The following is a 13,214-nucleotide window of genomic DNA, read 5'->3' as shown; positions in this document are numbered from 1 at the left end:
CGTGAGCTCCAAACCCAGCCAAGACCGGAATAGAGCACAGACCTGAAAATCAAATCAAACAAACATGCATCCAAGAATAGGAACAGACATTAAAAGAAATGAAGGGTGCCATTCCAAAAACAAGATGTGTGCCATCTGATACTGAAAACAGGCCTGGAAGGCAATTCAAACAAACATGACTCCAGCTTTGTTCCAAAAAGGGAGATGTAGCATCAGAAAAGTGCCTCTAGAGCCACTGATGGCACATAAACAGATTTTTTTTTTAATAACTAGATTATCTAAGCGGATCATCTCTACTTTAAAACATTTAGTGATTGACTTCAAGAGCTTTATTTAATCCATGTCATATATACTTTTGGTAGTTAACTTATCCAGTTAGTTATCTTTACAAGAGTTGAACTTTCTCTATAGAAAGAACAAGGCAACGGTTATGTATTGTCAGCATGCCGTCTCCCGTCCACTCACCCACTTCCCATTGGTTTTGTTTTTGGTAACGTCAGCCTTTGTACAGTGTGGCACCCCACTGACTGGATGCTGTTTAAACCAGCAGTCATTTCTCAGTCAGTAGCAGCGTATCAAATATATATCAAACCCTAATTTCAGCTCTTTTCTGTTCTGACAGATTAACTATAAACGCAGAGTGTCCCATGCGTCTGATGAACTTCCCGATGGACGGCCACGCCTGCCCACTCAAGTTTGGGAGTTGTGAGTTTGCATTTTTTGTTAAGTGTCACTTGTCTGACTGATGGTGTCACTCTCGAATGATCCCTCTGTCACTGCGTTACTGATGCCTGACAGGATATATTGAAAGATCTCAGTTTGAAATGTCACATACTGTACAGTACTCCATGTTACACTTTGTAATACTGTCCACAATTTACTGAGAGTGCAGGTACAGTAGAAGAAGAGTGCAGCTCTTCTCCTACAGGGAAACTAAACTGAATAAGGTGTTAACAAGTTAGTTCATGCAGTGTAATTAAAGAGTAAAACGGGCAGAGCAGATACTTTATATTACCCACATAAGTCATCATGATGTAAAATGCATGTTGTAGCTTTACTTATTAACAAACATTATTGCAATGTGAAGAAGAAAATATCGTGTATGAAGAGGAGCAATTACACACACAGATTTTTTTTTCTGTCCTCTTTATTGTCTTCTACTTGGCTGTATGATGTGGATCAAGCACAAGTCGATGAATAGATACAAAGACCTATATTTGTCTGGGTTCATGCAGACATTAATGATATTTTTGAACTACATGGCAATAATAAGGTGTGTAGGCAGTAATGTAATGTGTGGGTTCTCTCCCCATTTGTCTCAATTAATTATACAGCATGAAAAAGCTTGTTAACACCACTTTTCAGAGGCTGCATTAAGTGTTACCAAACAACCTGGGACAGGAGTTCTTCAATTATTAAGTATAAACTGTAAAGACAACCAGCCCGGCAAAATAGTTTCTAAAAGGTTTTCTGTAATTCACATCATTTTGGAACAGCTCTTTAAAACGATATGTTTCAGTTGTTTATTTGTTTTTTATTTTTGAGAGTGAATCCTATAAAGTCAGTTCTAAAAAAAAAAACAGAAACCAAGAAGCAGTAAAACTTGTTAAAGTTTCTTTGTACTTTGTTCCCTAAATATTATTTTAAAAACAAATTCTTCATCCATCTTGTGCAGATGCTTACCCCATCAGCGAGATTGTGTACACGTGGAAGAAAGGTCCTCTTTCTTCCGTCGAGGTGCCGCAGGAATCATCTAGTTTGTTGCAGTATGACCTCATCGGTCAAACTGTGTCAAGCGAGAGGCTAAAGTCCAATACAGGTGAGCGAATACTCTTAGACCGTACGCTGCTGAATCCACTTCAATGTGCAGTGTGTGTTGAGATTATAACCCTCTCAGGCTACACCTTTCTCAGTTTGAGTGTGATGTCGAGTTATTGTGACACTGTATGGATGTACCAGCTTCATCTGGGTTCCACCTTCAATGTGATGTGTAACATATTTTTAGAGGTTACACGATGTGATACATGATTTTTTATTCCATGAGAAGATTTAGCTTATTTAAAAAATATTATTTATAAAATAACAAGGCATGAGCTAGAACTTCAAATAACTATTTTAAGACTAACAAAGCCTTTCTACACGAGGCAGATGTATTTGTGTGTCTGTGAATTTCTGATTTGTCACCAGTAGGAACACAAATGTTTTTTTTGTGGTTACAGGTGAATACGTCATCATGACCGTCCACTTCCACCTGCAAAGGAAAATGGGCTTCTTCTTGATCCAGACTTACATTCCTTGTATCATGACTGTCATCCTTGCTCAAGTCTCTTTCTGGATTAATAAGGAATCTGTTCCCGCTCGGACCGTCTTTGGTAAGATTTCTTTACATTTCAAGTCTTTTTTCCAAATCATTCAGGAAATTATTACTATTCTTCAACAACAGCCCAAAATAGCAACAAATTGTAAAGCAACTAGATGGAAAAAGCCACAAATCATGTTGATTCATCGAAGAGAACAAATTAGGCAGGAATTTCTTAAGTTGTGTCTGTGATGCCACATCATCCATTACGCTGTCAAAAGTCTGTGTAAAACTATTAAGTTTTTGTTCTGAGCTCACAAAAGTGAACTTTCTTTTCTTTAAGTGTCTAAAACTCTTATGAAAATTCTCAGAATTTATCGATTCACCACCCACAGCTTGACCCTGCTGCTCCTCTAGTTCTGCAAACTTTAAGCAAGCGTACAGTACAGTCTGCACTCTGATTTAACCTGCAAGGAGTGGTCATTATAATATATATTCTGCAGGAAAACAAAGAACAACTCAGTCATTACAATGTGTTTTAATGTTTCTGCATCAGCTCTATTCCTCCTCCACTGTGATGGAGCTGAATTAATTGAAAATAAATATCCTTTTTTGAAATTGGTCATGCAAGGGCAGAGAGGGGGAGGATGTTTACTTTGGCCCCGTTCCGAGCAGTCACAGGTTCCGCTTGCTCACATTACATCAAGCTACAGTTGTCACCAAGCTCAAGCCTCAGGAGCAGAGAGGGTGAGAGACTCTGGGCAACGGCAGGGAGAGAAAGGAAGTGGAACAACAGACAAAAAGGCTGAATCAAAGCAAAGGGAACATTAACATTACATACAAGCTGCAGCTGAGCAGAGTGGCACCACTGGCCATTGAATATTATGGTTCTGCGATCTGCACTTGTCTTTGGAAGTGAGCCAGCTCTCATACAGATCTGCAGACTTCTTCAGAAGATAGATCCCGATCATTAGCATTGGCGTGAAATCTGAGACCACATGTGGAAGCACATATGTGGCAACTTAACGGCCTCGCTCGGCCTGCTGCTTTCACTTCATTCAGTACTGTGTATAGGATAAAACTGCTATCAGTGCTCATTCTCTGGACTGGATCCCAGGCTGGGAGCTCCGGGTGAAATACTTGAAGACAAAACTTGATTTACATGCAGCTAGTAGTTACGGTAGTTCAGTTGTGTATTTTGGCAGAAACCAAGTGATATGAACACAAAACAGGAATTTGAATAAGTTTTATTGATTCCACTCATGATGCATGTGAGATACAAAGTTTAAAAGAAAGGAGAAGAGAGAAATTGCTTTATAAATAAGCTCCATTTGTGACAATATATGAAGCTATAGTATGTTGTGCACTGGATTGTCAACAACCTCTCTAAGAGCTGAAAATCCCTTGAGCACAAGTCTCACAGACTTAATTGAGTGTGGCCTAATTTGTACCTTGCTTTTTTTCCTTCTATAAAAGCACATAAATGCCCCAAGCATTTCATTTCTATCCTGTCTTTATAGTTCGTCCCCCTTCCTCCTACACTCTTTCTTTCTTTCTGTTCTCTTGCGCTTGCGTCTCCCTCCTACCCTGACAGGCTTTCATCCCGTACCCCTCCCCTTTGAAATCATTTAACTTGCGCTTGAGCTTGAGACAGTCAGCAGTAGTTGGCTATTGGAGAAGGTTGTTACCTTTCACTGTTGAAGTGGTGTGTAGAAAATGCTTTTGAGACACTATTAGGCACATTAAATCCTCCCATCAGTTCCCAGGATGCTAATGAAATGTGCACAACGACAGAGCACGTTTGGTAAAAGCATGGACAGCAGTGTTCAATGGCCCTTTTTCCCTGCTTGCTTTAGTTTGATGAAAGTGAATTAGATATGTACTTTGTTAATGGACCATTAAAAGAGATGTTCATTGTCAGCATCTTTATTTGACGTAATAGAAGAAAAGCCTTTTCCTGTGATTAAGAGGTGTTTTTTTTTGCTTTTAGTGGCAAAACTTCATTTCATATTTATTTTTCAGGGTGTTTTGTTGATGGTTTGATAGTTTACAGAGATCTGGGGTCTTAGAACAGTTTAGAGCAGCTTTAAAGGATCCCAACAAAACAACGTCACTTTCACTTTCCCACCTACCCACTGACACATCCTTCCACATTTCTTTCTTTTGTCTCTTTATCTTTCTGCACTTTCATTTTTCCTTCTGTTTATCTTTTTATCATCTCTCCTGTGGCCTATATTGTGAGATTCTTATTTACAGGTAAACAAATATTAGTCAGTGCTTTGTGACTTCTGTCTGTTCATCCTTTCTCAAGACTATTTACAGATACTCTGTAAGGTCTCTTATTGGTGTGCCAGTGCGGGGGCATGGGTTAGTCTGCTTACGGACAGATTAGCATTCCCTGAAGTGACTTTTTGGCAAACCTTACTGAGCTGAAGTGCCACATGGCCTGACATTCTAGATATATGCCACAAAACAGAGCTGCAGCCACGTGTCAAAGAATGGGAAGCTCTGTGTACACTGTGATCCGCTGGTATTCGTTTATTATTTTGTTACACAAATTTATGCATAATACTTAAAACGCCATGTGCTTAATGTTGCATATATGCTGTGTTGTTTTATGTGTGATCATATATTATATTAGACAAGACACAAGAATAATTGTTCAAGAATCTGTTCAAGTCTTGAAAACAATGTTCAATGTTTTGAATTTAAATACGTAACAATATATATTTAAATGTTACTTTTTCCACTTATCTTTTTTTACTGTCTCATATAATTAGCTATAACCACACTGAACACTTAACCCAAAGCTTTGAGTTGTGTGTAATTGCATCCTGCATGTTTAGTGCCTTTAAAAAGGAACTTATAATTATCATCTATATTATATGAAAGATTTCAGTCCCACATACAGATATACAGAACTATCAAGTCTTGGAAAATCTAAACTGTTATTTAAATGTATTTTCTTTATTTTAATAATTATTATTATTATTATATATTTAACATTTTATTCATTTTATTAAGACTTTGTTAGAAACTAGCTTCGTATGATCGCTGCAGCACGGTGATCTGGCACCGTTATTGACCAGAGTGGGTTATTTTATGAAGGGAGTTGAAATTGCATTTTCCAAACAGTTGCTGTTGTGTTTTTTGTTTTTTGTGTTTTTTGTGCCCCTGAAATAAAACACAACCTGATAGTTTTGATTGATCTATTTATTTAAAGATTCTTGGATGTCAAACGTCAGCCTGACAACAACAACATGTGTACTAAATGAAATATTAAATCTCACTAATACACATGTTATGTATAATTACTTTAATCTTTACACAGCAGAAATGTAAAAAGAAAGTTGTGTTTGTGTTGTTTACAGGTATTAGTAGATACCAACAGTAGTGAAAAGTCTATATATTCTGCTTTCATAAAGTAAACTGTAAAAATTCTAACTTCCATCTTCACCCTCTATGCAGGTATCACCACCGTCTTGACCATGACAACGCTCAGTATCAGTGCTCGCCACTCCCTCCCCAAAGTTTCTTATGCCACAGCCATGGACTGGTTCATCGCCGTTTGCTTTGCCTTCGTCTTTTCCGCCCTGATTGAATTTGCAGCCGTCAACTACTTCTCCACCCTGCAGGCCAATCGTGAGCTGAGGAAGGCAGCAGCCATGAAGGCGGCAGCTCAGGAAGCAGCAGCAGCAGCTGCAGCTGCAGCTCCACCTGCAACTACAGCCACGGGGAACGAAGGAGAAGTTTCCTCAGTAAGTATTGACAAGTGAGATGTGACAAAAGTATTAACAGAATATACTTGTAGTTAAGAAAAGGAACCAGGTGAAGATGCTAATGAGGTTACAAGAATCCTCATGTAGGTGAAACTAGACGTTAGATCTCAGAGTGGATCATTATCTTTGTTGCTGCGGTCTTGAGATTAATGTTGTTGTGTGTAGATGCACATACATGAAAGTTTGTCATCGTCACATCACTGTGAACTGTTCTGTTTTACAGAGAGACACCTTTATGCTAATATTAATTCATCGACAGTTTTTGATAATGATGTTTCACTGGCTTTACACAAAAATGCAGTCAAGTACATGTAGAAAGAGCAGATAAAACAATATGAATCCCAGCAAAGGAACTGGCCTGAATCGTTATTTTGTGTGTGTTTTGTTCTGGTTGAGTCACATGTGGCTGATGTTGTTTAGAAATGCACCTTGAAAGCTAATAACTGACAAAACAGCTAAGTTTGTTATTTCAAATAGTGATGTCAAGTTCACAGTTGTTTACTCTCTGTATTCAGATATTCAGACATCTTGGATGTTGACTTTCTGTGGTGTACTGAACTCTTCATTACTGTTAGACTGGCCTGTGGCTCAAAGTATAGTTGCACTTGGTGAAGGTCAAAGCCAGCTGTTCCACTGGTTCTATTTCCAAACTGTATTCAGGCGCTTTTGCTTCCTGTTTATATCAACAATACAATATCTACATCGAGATGCAGCATATTTGATATTGCTTCTCCCGGCTGTTCACCCGTTTGCTTATTTGCAGTCACACATCCATTATGTGCAATGTAAACAATGTATTCTCTACAATTTCTCTTTTATCATCTGCCTCATCCCACAAAAAAAAAAAGAACTCCCCCGGACTCTTCATATGTGCACACACAAACATGCACTAGCATGTAAAGATATATAATGATAAATATATAAAGATATTTAGCACACACATAGACTTTTTCTCCTCCGCTGTGCTGTCCACGTACACAAACTGCACAAACCTATCCATACATGTCCTCATGTTCCCCCACTACAACACACAACTACATACTATAATCTGCAGCAAGTTATACCCCCTCAATTCAATACTAACACTATACAATGTCTTTTCTGTCCATTCATCTGCAGTATATCTATCCATCCCTTCCTTCTAGTGTTCTATTCTGCCCTGTAGCTGTGTGATAACCACAGAGAGTGACAGTCACTGTCTCTGTGAACGATGTGGCCACAGATTATGTAAGAGCCATAGATTAAGGGAATATCCAGCAGATCACTGCAGGCTCACAAGAAGGAGGGCAGCCACCACAATGAAGCAGTGTGGGGGCTGAGAAAGATGGCCCAGTCCATTTTTGTGTAGCAAGATGGAGAGATGGATGTGAGGGGCCCATGTGGTTTGTATTTTCACTGTATGTGTGCATGAGCGAGAGTTACACTGAGAGAAAGAGAGAGTGGGAGGGATGCATCATGGAAAATGACTGCTTTCACCAAACATGTAGGAGGGAAGACTCTTCATTACACACAGAAAACGAGAAAAACAATGGTGTATCTCTGGGAATAGAAATAGCCATCTCTCAGTCACGATTACGACCCGTTGTGACTGTCAGGTAGAGCCATAACAGAAATGAAACACTCACAATAACATAAGTTAAATGGTTCATTTGATGAATCAAATATACAACTGTAAATACAAAGGTGAGGGGGTTGTTTAGAAGTGTGTGTAAACGGTGCTGCATGCATTGTGAGTGGTGTATATGAGTAGGTGGTGCAGGAAATTCACAGAAAATCAAACATTTGTGGGAGGAAATAAAAGAAAAGAGAAAGAGGTTGAAGGAGAAGGACGTTATTTATAGGCCCAGCCACAGGTGCTGGTAATTATGGGATTGTTGATCACTGCTTGTGTGAAGAGACATCCTGATTAAGTCGGGACAGTTCTGATTTACCAGCATTTGTCCTGGTGTCCTGGCATCCTGATAATTAGACTGAATGCCTGCGAGGATTTTCAGGATCAGGCAAAAGTGTTGACAACTGCAGATGACATGTACTGTATAAGGCCCTAATTACCAGGTGGAGTTTTCTAGCAAACACATTCATGTTTACATTCACCAAAACACATTCGAGTGTTTCCTGATGTAGCATTACTTCTAACAATCATCATCATCAATCATGATGAGCAGTGGCAAAAGTATTTTTGATGTGACTGACAAACACCCACTCGGTTTAGCATAGTGGGTCTTGATGTTTTGTCTCTTAGCTCAACTTTGAAGTTCATTTTTTAAGAACAAAGGCTGTGCAGTGGACAGTGTGCCATCTTTTCAGGAGAAATCTGAATCAATGTGTTTAACAAGAGGTAACTGTGGCGGCCAAGAGCTACTGTTCCAGGCATACTGTATAAGGACCTTATTGTAATAACAATAAATAAAGTAAAAGAAACGCTAACTCTAATGTTCAATAACCTACCACTAATCGTAAATGCTCTGCACTTTTCTACCTAACTGGTGCTCAAAGCGCTTTTACACTGCTTCCCATTCACCCATTTGCACACACAATGCCTCACTGGGGGGAACCTGGAGTTCAGTATCTTGCCCAAGGACACTTGGCATGTGTACATGTGACAGGAAGACCCGGGAATCGAACCACTGATCCCATGATTGGTTGATGACTTCGCTTCCTCCTGATCCACAGCCAATTACTGTTGTTCAGGCCACTAAATATCCCTTTTCTAAAATGATGAGTCTTTTTGGCTGTTGCAAGTATATTCTCTTCAAAATGTATTTGCAGTTGAGTTTGTTTTGAGCTGCATATTTTATTTTGCACCTAGATGGTGATGATGCTCTCTTTTCACCTTTAATTTAAGATTCTGGGAAGAGATCACATAGCAGCCTAGTGGTTATTTTTCATCAGGTGATGATGTTACTGAGTAAACCTATGTAACTAGGAGGTGGGAGTCAGAGTGTTTTGGATGTCTGCAATATGGTAACTGAGCTGTCCAGTATATGTTAATTAGGCTGAGCTATATTTAGGGCATGTTGTGAAACATTTTTTTGCAGCTGATCAGGCAGAAGGTGCTTTCATTTCTCAGTTTTATTCCATTTTCACTGGTGTAATTTGCATCTTGCAGCACTTGTGATGACTGTACAGTAACCCAAGCCACTGATTGACAAACTAAATGAGGTCATCTCTGGGTTTTACATTTCCATTCTTATTCCCTTAGTTTGTAAAGCTGCACAATGAAAAACACAGTGTCATAGTAGAGTTTAGGGTGGTGACTGCCTCGCTTTAAATACATGAATATAAAATACATTTACATACATATGTTAACCTCTGCCATTTCCCATTATTCATTTGCATGCTTGAACACCCACTCAAGTCAAGTCAAGTCAAGTCAAGAAGCTTTATTGTCATTCCAACCACATATAGCTGAAGCAGTACATAGTGAAATGAGACAACGTTTCTCCAGAACCATGGTGCTACATAAAACGGCAACAAGACAAACATGGGGCTGAGGACTGCTAAGTTGTCCTAGCAAAACACATAAAGTGCATCCTGTGCAACCTAGTGCAACACCTACAGAGGTGAACCTGCATGCACCTACTGCCATGTCAGACATATAGATAATGCATAGTTAGTGTAACCTTATTTCACATACACCCACAAATGTATAATAAAACAAATGGAAACACAAGTACTTGTATCTCCCACCCACCCCCACACTGTATGCCCACACCCAAACAACATACATACTGTGTGTCCATCAATCAGCCCATCCTCCCTGTATCAAAGTGGGTCTGTTGAAATCTGGAGCAGTGGATATAGAGAAGAGGAGCTGATCCCTCTGGGATTTGACCAGAAAGAAGCCAAGTAAGACTGTTGTTATTATCAGAAATAGCTTCTGTATCGGATCAGCTGCACATACATACTTTACTGTGCGCTGAGAACACGTGCCACCCAGGCTAATGCATGGGACGTGTTCAATACTTATAGTACAATGTACTTTAAAAGGAAAACATTATAATGACAGGTCTGACTTTTCAAGCCACATGCAATGCTGAGTTGGACACTAGTTACAGAAAAAAATAAACAAATTGTTTATTTGTTTGATTGTTAGAGTGATGTCAGTGAACTTAACATCTGGATGATCAGTTGCTGAATCACCTGGATCCACTTCCTCTTGCAGACATTCCTCCTGTCCTATTGCAACAGGGTTTTGCAAATTCAGATCTGCTGTTTCTTCTTTACTCCTTCTCCTACCTCTCACACCTCTGTCAGCACTCCATTAGTTTTATTCTCGCCTCTGTCGGAAGTGAAATGCTGATAAGATTGTTTTACTGTCGATTGCCTTCCCTTAAAGAAACGTCTCACACTAATGAAGTCTGAAGAGAATTGGAGGATTTTTTTTTAAATCTTTGATCATGTCTTTCTTTCTCGTCCCGCTCTCTCTTTGTCACACTCTGTACTCGGCAATAAGCAGAATTATAGCACAGTGAAGCAGGATCTTATGTATTAGCGATCCCATGGATTACTTTTTTATGGTTTAACATTCAAATTCAGTAATTTAGATTTAGGTTAAAGACCAGAAATGTCTATGTATGAGCACGGCAACACAAAAAGCTTCACAACTTCTACTCACACTTCACAACACTCTACACAAATGCCCTTTATGTTTCCATTTTCAGTTTTCTGCAGTTTTTACATTTGCTGATGAAACTCTTGCAGTTTTGTGACATTAATAACTCAGAATTGGTCACCGTGTATACATGGAAGAATTCCCATCAGCCAGAGGATTGTAACAGTTTAATAGTGTGTCAACCTGTAGAAAAACATGTAATCATGTGGCCTCACAAATCCAACCTAAATCTTTCAAGTTCAGTTTTTGCTCCAAGATTGTTTGGAAAACGTGTCAACTGTGTCCTGAATACATTCAACAGCTAAGGGAGGGATGAGTGAGTGAATATAGAGCGTTTACTTCTTAAAACTTGTGAACTACTATTCAAACTCTAGGCTTTAGATATTTTGAAGACGTGTGATCAGGAACTGGTTTCTGATCCATTCACTTGCAAAATGCATGCAGACTCCAAATGAAACATGCTATGATTGTCTAAAGCACAGAGTTTGCAAAAAAGAGGTTTTCATAGGACAAAGTGGAGGGCACTGACTTAAAATGTAGGTGATCTGATACAGAAGGTACTCTGTTCTATGTTATTTAAAGCATCGCAATATAAATAAAAGCTGAAATTTGGAATCTCATATTCATCTTCTAATCATTATACAGTATATTTGGTTGTGTTTCTCTTTAATGTTCATTTGCACAACTATAATGTCAAAGGAATTAACAAGAATGTTCCGCTGCTTGTAGTCTCGCTGTTCCTGACTGTACCTACAGGCAATGCTGTGATGCTTTACCCATTTCCCAGATGCACACCTTCTTCTTTACTGTATCTGATTTACAAGTTTTGGAGCAGGGATCATGTGCTGGGTTCACACTGGTTTACTGAAAGTTAATGAGGCAAAGCAATAACCATGTGTTGATGTAGAGTGATCCTCCTTTGTTTAATATGCATTAACTGCATGAATCTTCTTGAAACTGATTGATTGAAATCAAAAGGAGAACATACAGTAGCTGAATTACTGAGGTGCTTCTGCAGACACACACACACACACACACACACACACACACTGACCAACTCACATCAGTCAAAATCTAGCACCAACATTAGGGTGGATTTCTTTTCTAAGTGGTATGTATGAAGGATGTCTCCAGTTTAACTATTATACAATCTTGTCTTTTCATATGCTGAATCAGTTTCCACTACAGTATTAACATTCTTTGCACAGAAGACGAAGACGATTTTCTGAGTCTCTAGGTCCAACAGCACAGCTCTAGCTTTATTATTAATACCCTCATATCACACCCTTCAATATTCTGTTTAATGTAAATTTCCTCTTACAGTTTCTATATCTTTCTCGTTGCTTCTCCCAGGTGGATGCCAGTAGTGTGCTGAAGAAGAGGATGAACTCTGCTCCGCTGTTTGACCGTCCTGCCAAAACATTTCCCAACCCTCCTGTCAACGCTCACGCCTTCCTGCAGCAGGGTTCAGCTGTACCGGCCAACAATGTTCTGACTGGGACCAGTATCATCGACAAATACTCCCGTATCCTCTTTCCCCTTTCGTTTGGCGCCTTCAACCTGGTCTACTGGATCGTCTATCTCACCAAGGACACCATGGAGATGTCCAGGTGAACAGATGGCACGGTTGATACAAACAATTCCAGCATTTGTTTTGTTGAGCACAGGGTGGTGTTTGTTGCGTAAGTCAGAGAGAGATGGTGGGTCTATTTTTGCTCACTACCTCCTCACTGAATATATAATTTGTTTGGTTAAATCTTGCATAACTTCAGCCAAGTTCTGTACTTGTGTGTATATTAAATAGGGTGGCTATGAGCCATTACGTGTAGGAAACGTGAACAGCCAGTTTAGACATGCAGCAGATGAACTGCTGCTGTAAGTGTGGGGAATGAAACAGGATCAGACTTTTCACCTCTTGAAACTCCTAAATTTCATAAATAAAATATTGCACAACAGTGACTGTGCTAGTTTAGAAATAATTCAGCGTAGGCATCTGCATATCCCATTTTTCACTCAAAATGTTAACAGAACATTTTTAATGGAGTCCTTAGTGTCCATTACAGTCTGTAATGTATGTTTAGATTAGAGTACAGTAATCCATATTTAGCCATATTTGTTTTAAACCACTCCTAATGGTTCAGTGCACAGAGACATAATTCAAATAATGCAGGTAAAATTTACATCTCTCAGACCACGGCGCAGTTTTTTCCACCTCTTCTGTTGAGTGTTCATGAGTATGTGTGTGTGTGTCTGATGTACACATACAATATGTTCTGTTTCTTTTCTATGTGTGTTTGCCAGCCTAAAAGCCCACACACTAGTCTATTCAGTGGGAAGAGACGTGTCTTAGATGCGCAGCTCTAATTATTTGCCATATGTTTTTTTCTTAAATATATCAGCAGAGTTGAAGATTTTTTACAGTCTTTCAATTCAGTAGCTGCATTATAGGTACAAAGACCACAGGGCAATACTGATGGACTCTGCATTTGTCAGTAGTTACAGTATATATAAGTTCTTATAA

General features: G+C 39.1%; 1 protein-coding gene across 4 annotated transcripts in view; it reads left to right on the top strand.

Annotated features, from left to right (window-relative positions):
• The window catches only part of gabra6b (gamma-aminobutyric acid type A receptor subunit alpha6b), an 80,000-nt gene that overhangs the window by 59,853 nt on the left and 6,933 nt on the right, over positions 1–13,214 (top strand). For all 4 annotated transcript variants that reach the window (XM_026372758.1, XM_026372759.1, XM_026372757.1 and 1 more), the window contains 5 exons: positions 623–705; positions 1,676–1,819; positions 2,220–2,372; positions 5,768–6,057; positions 12,047–12,303. In XM_026372758.1, the coding sequence (XP_026228543.1) occupies positions 623–705; positions 1,676–1,819; positions 2,220–2,372; positions 5,768–6,057; positions 12,047–12,303 (927 nt within the window). The remainder of the gene's footprint in view (positions 1–622; positions 706–1,675; positions 1,820–2,219; positions 2,373–5,767; positions 6,058–12,046; positions 12,304–13,214) is intronic.

The sequence above is a fragment of the Anabas testudineus genome, chromosome 14 (genome assembly GCF_900324465.2).
Source record: "Anabas testudineus chromosome 14, fAnaTes1.2, whole genome shotgun sequence".
NCBI classification, from domain to species: Eukaryota; Metazoa; Chordata; class Actinopteri; order Anabantiformes; family Anabantidae; genus Anabas; species Anabas testudineus.
Note: the sequence above shows the minus strand (reverse complement) of the source record. Positions and strands in the feature narration are given on the sequence as shown.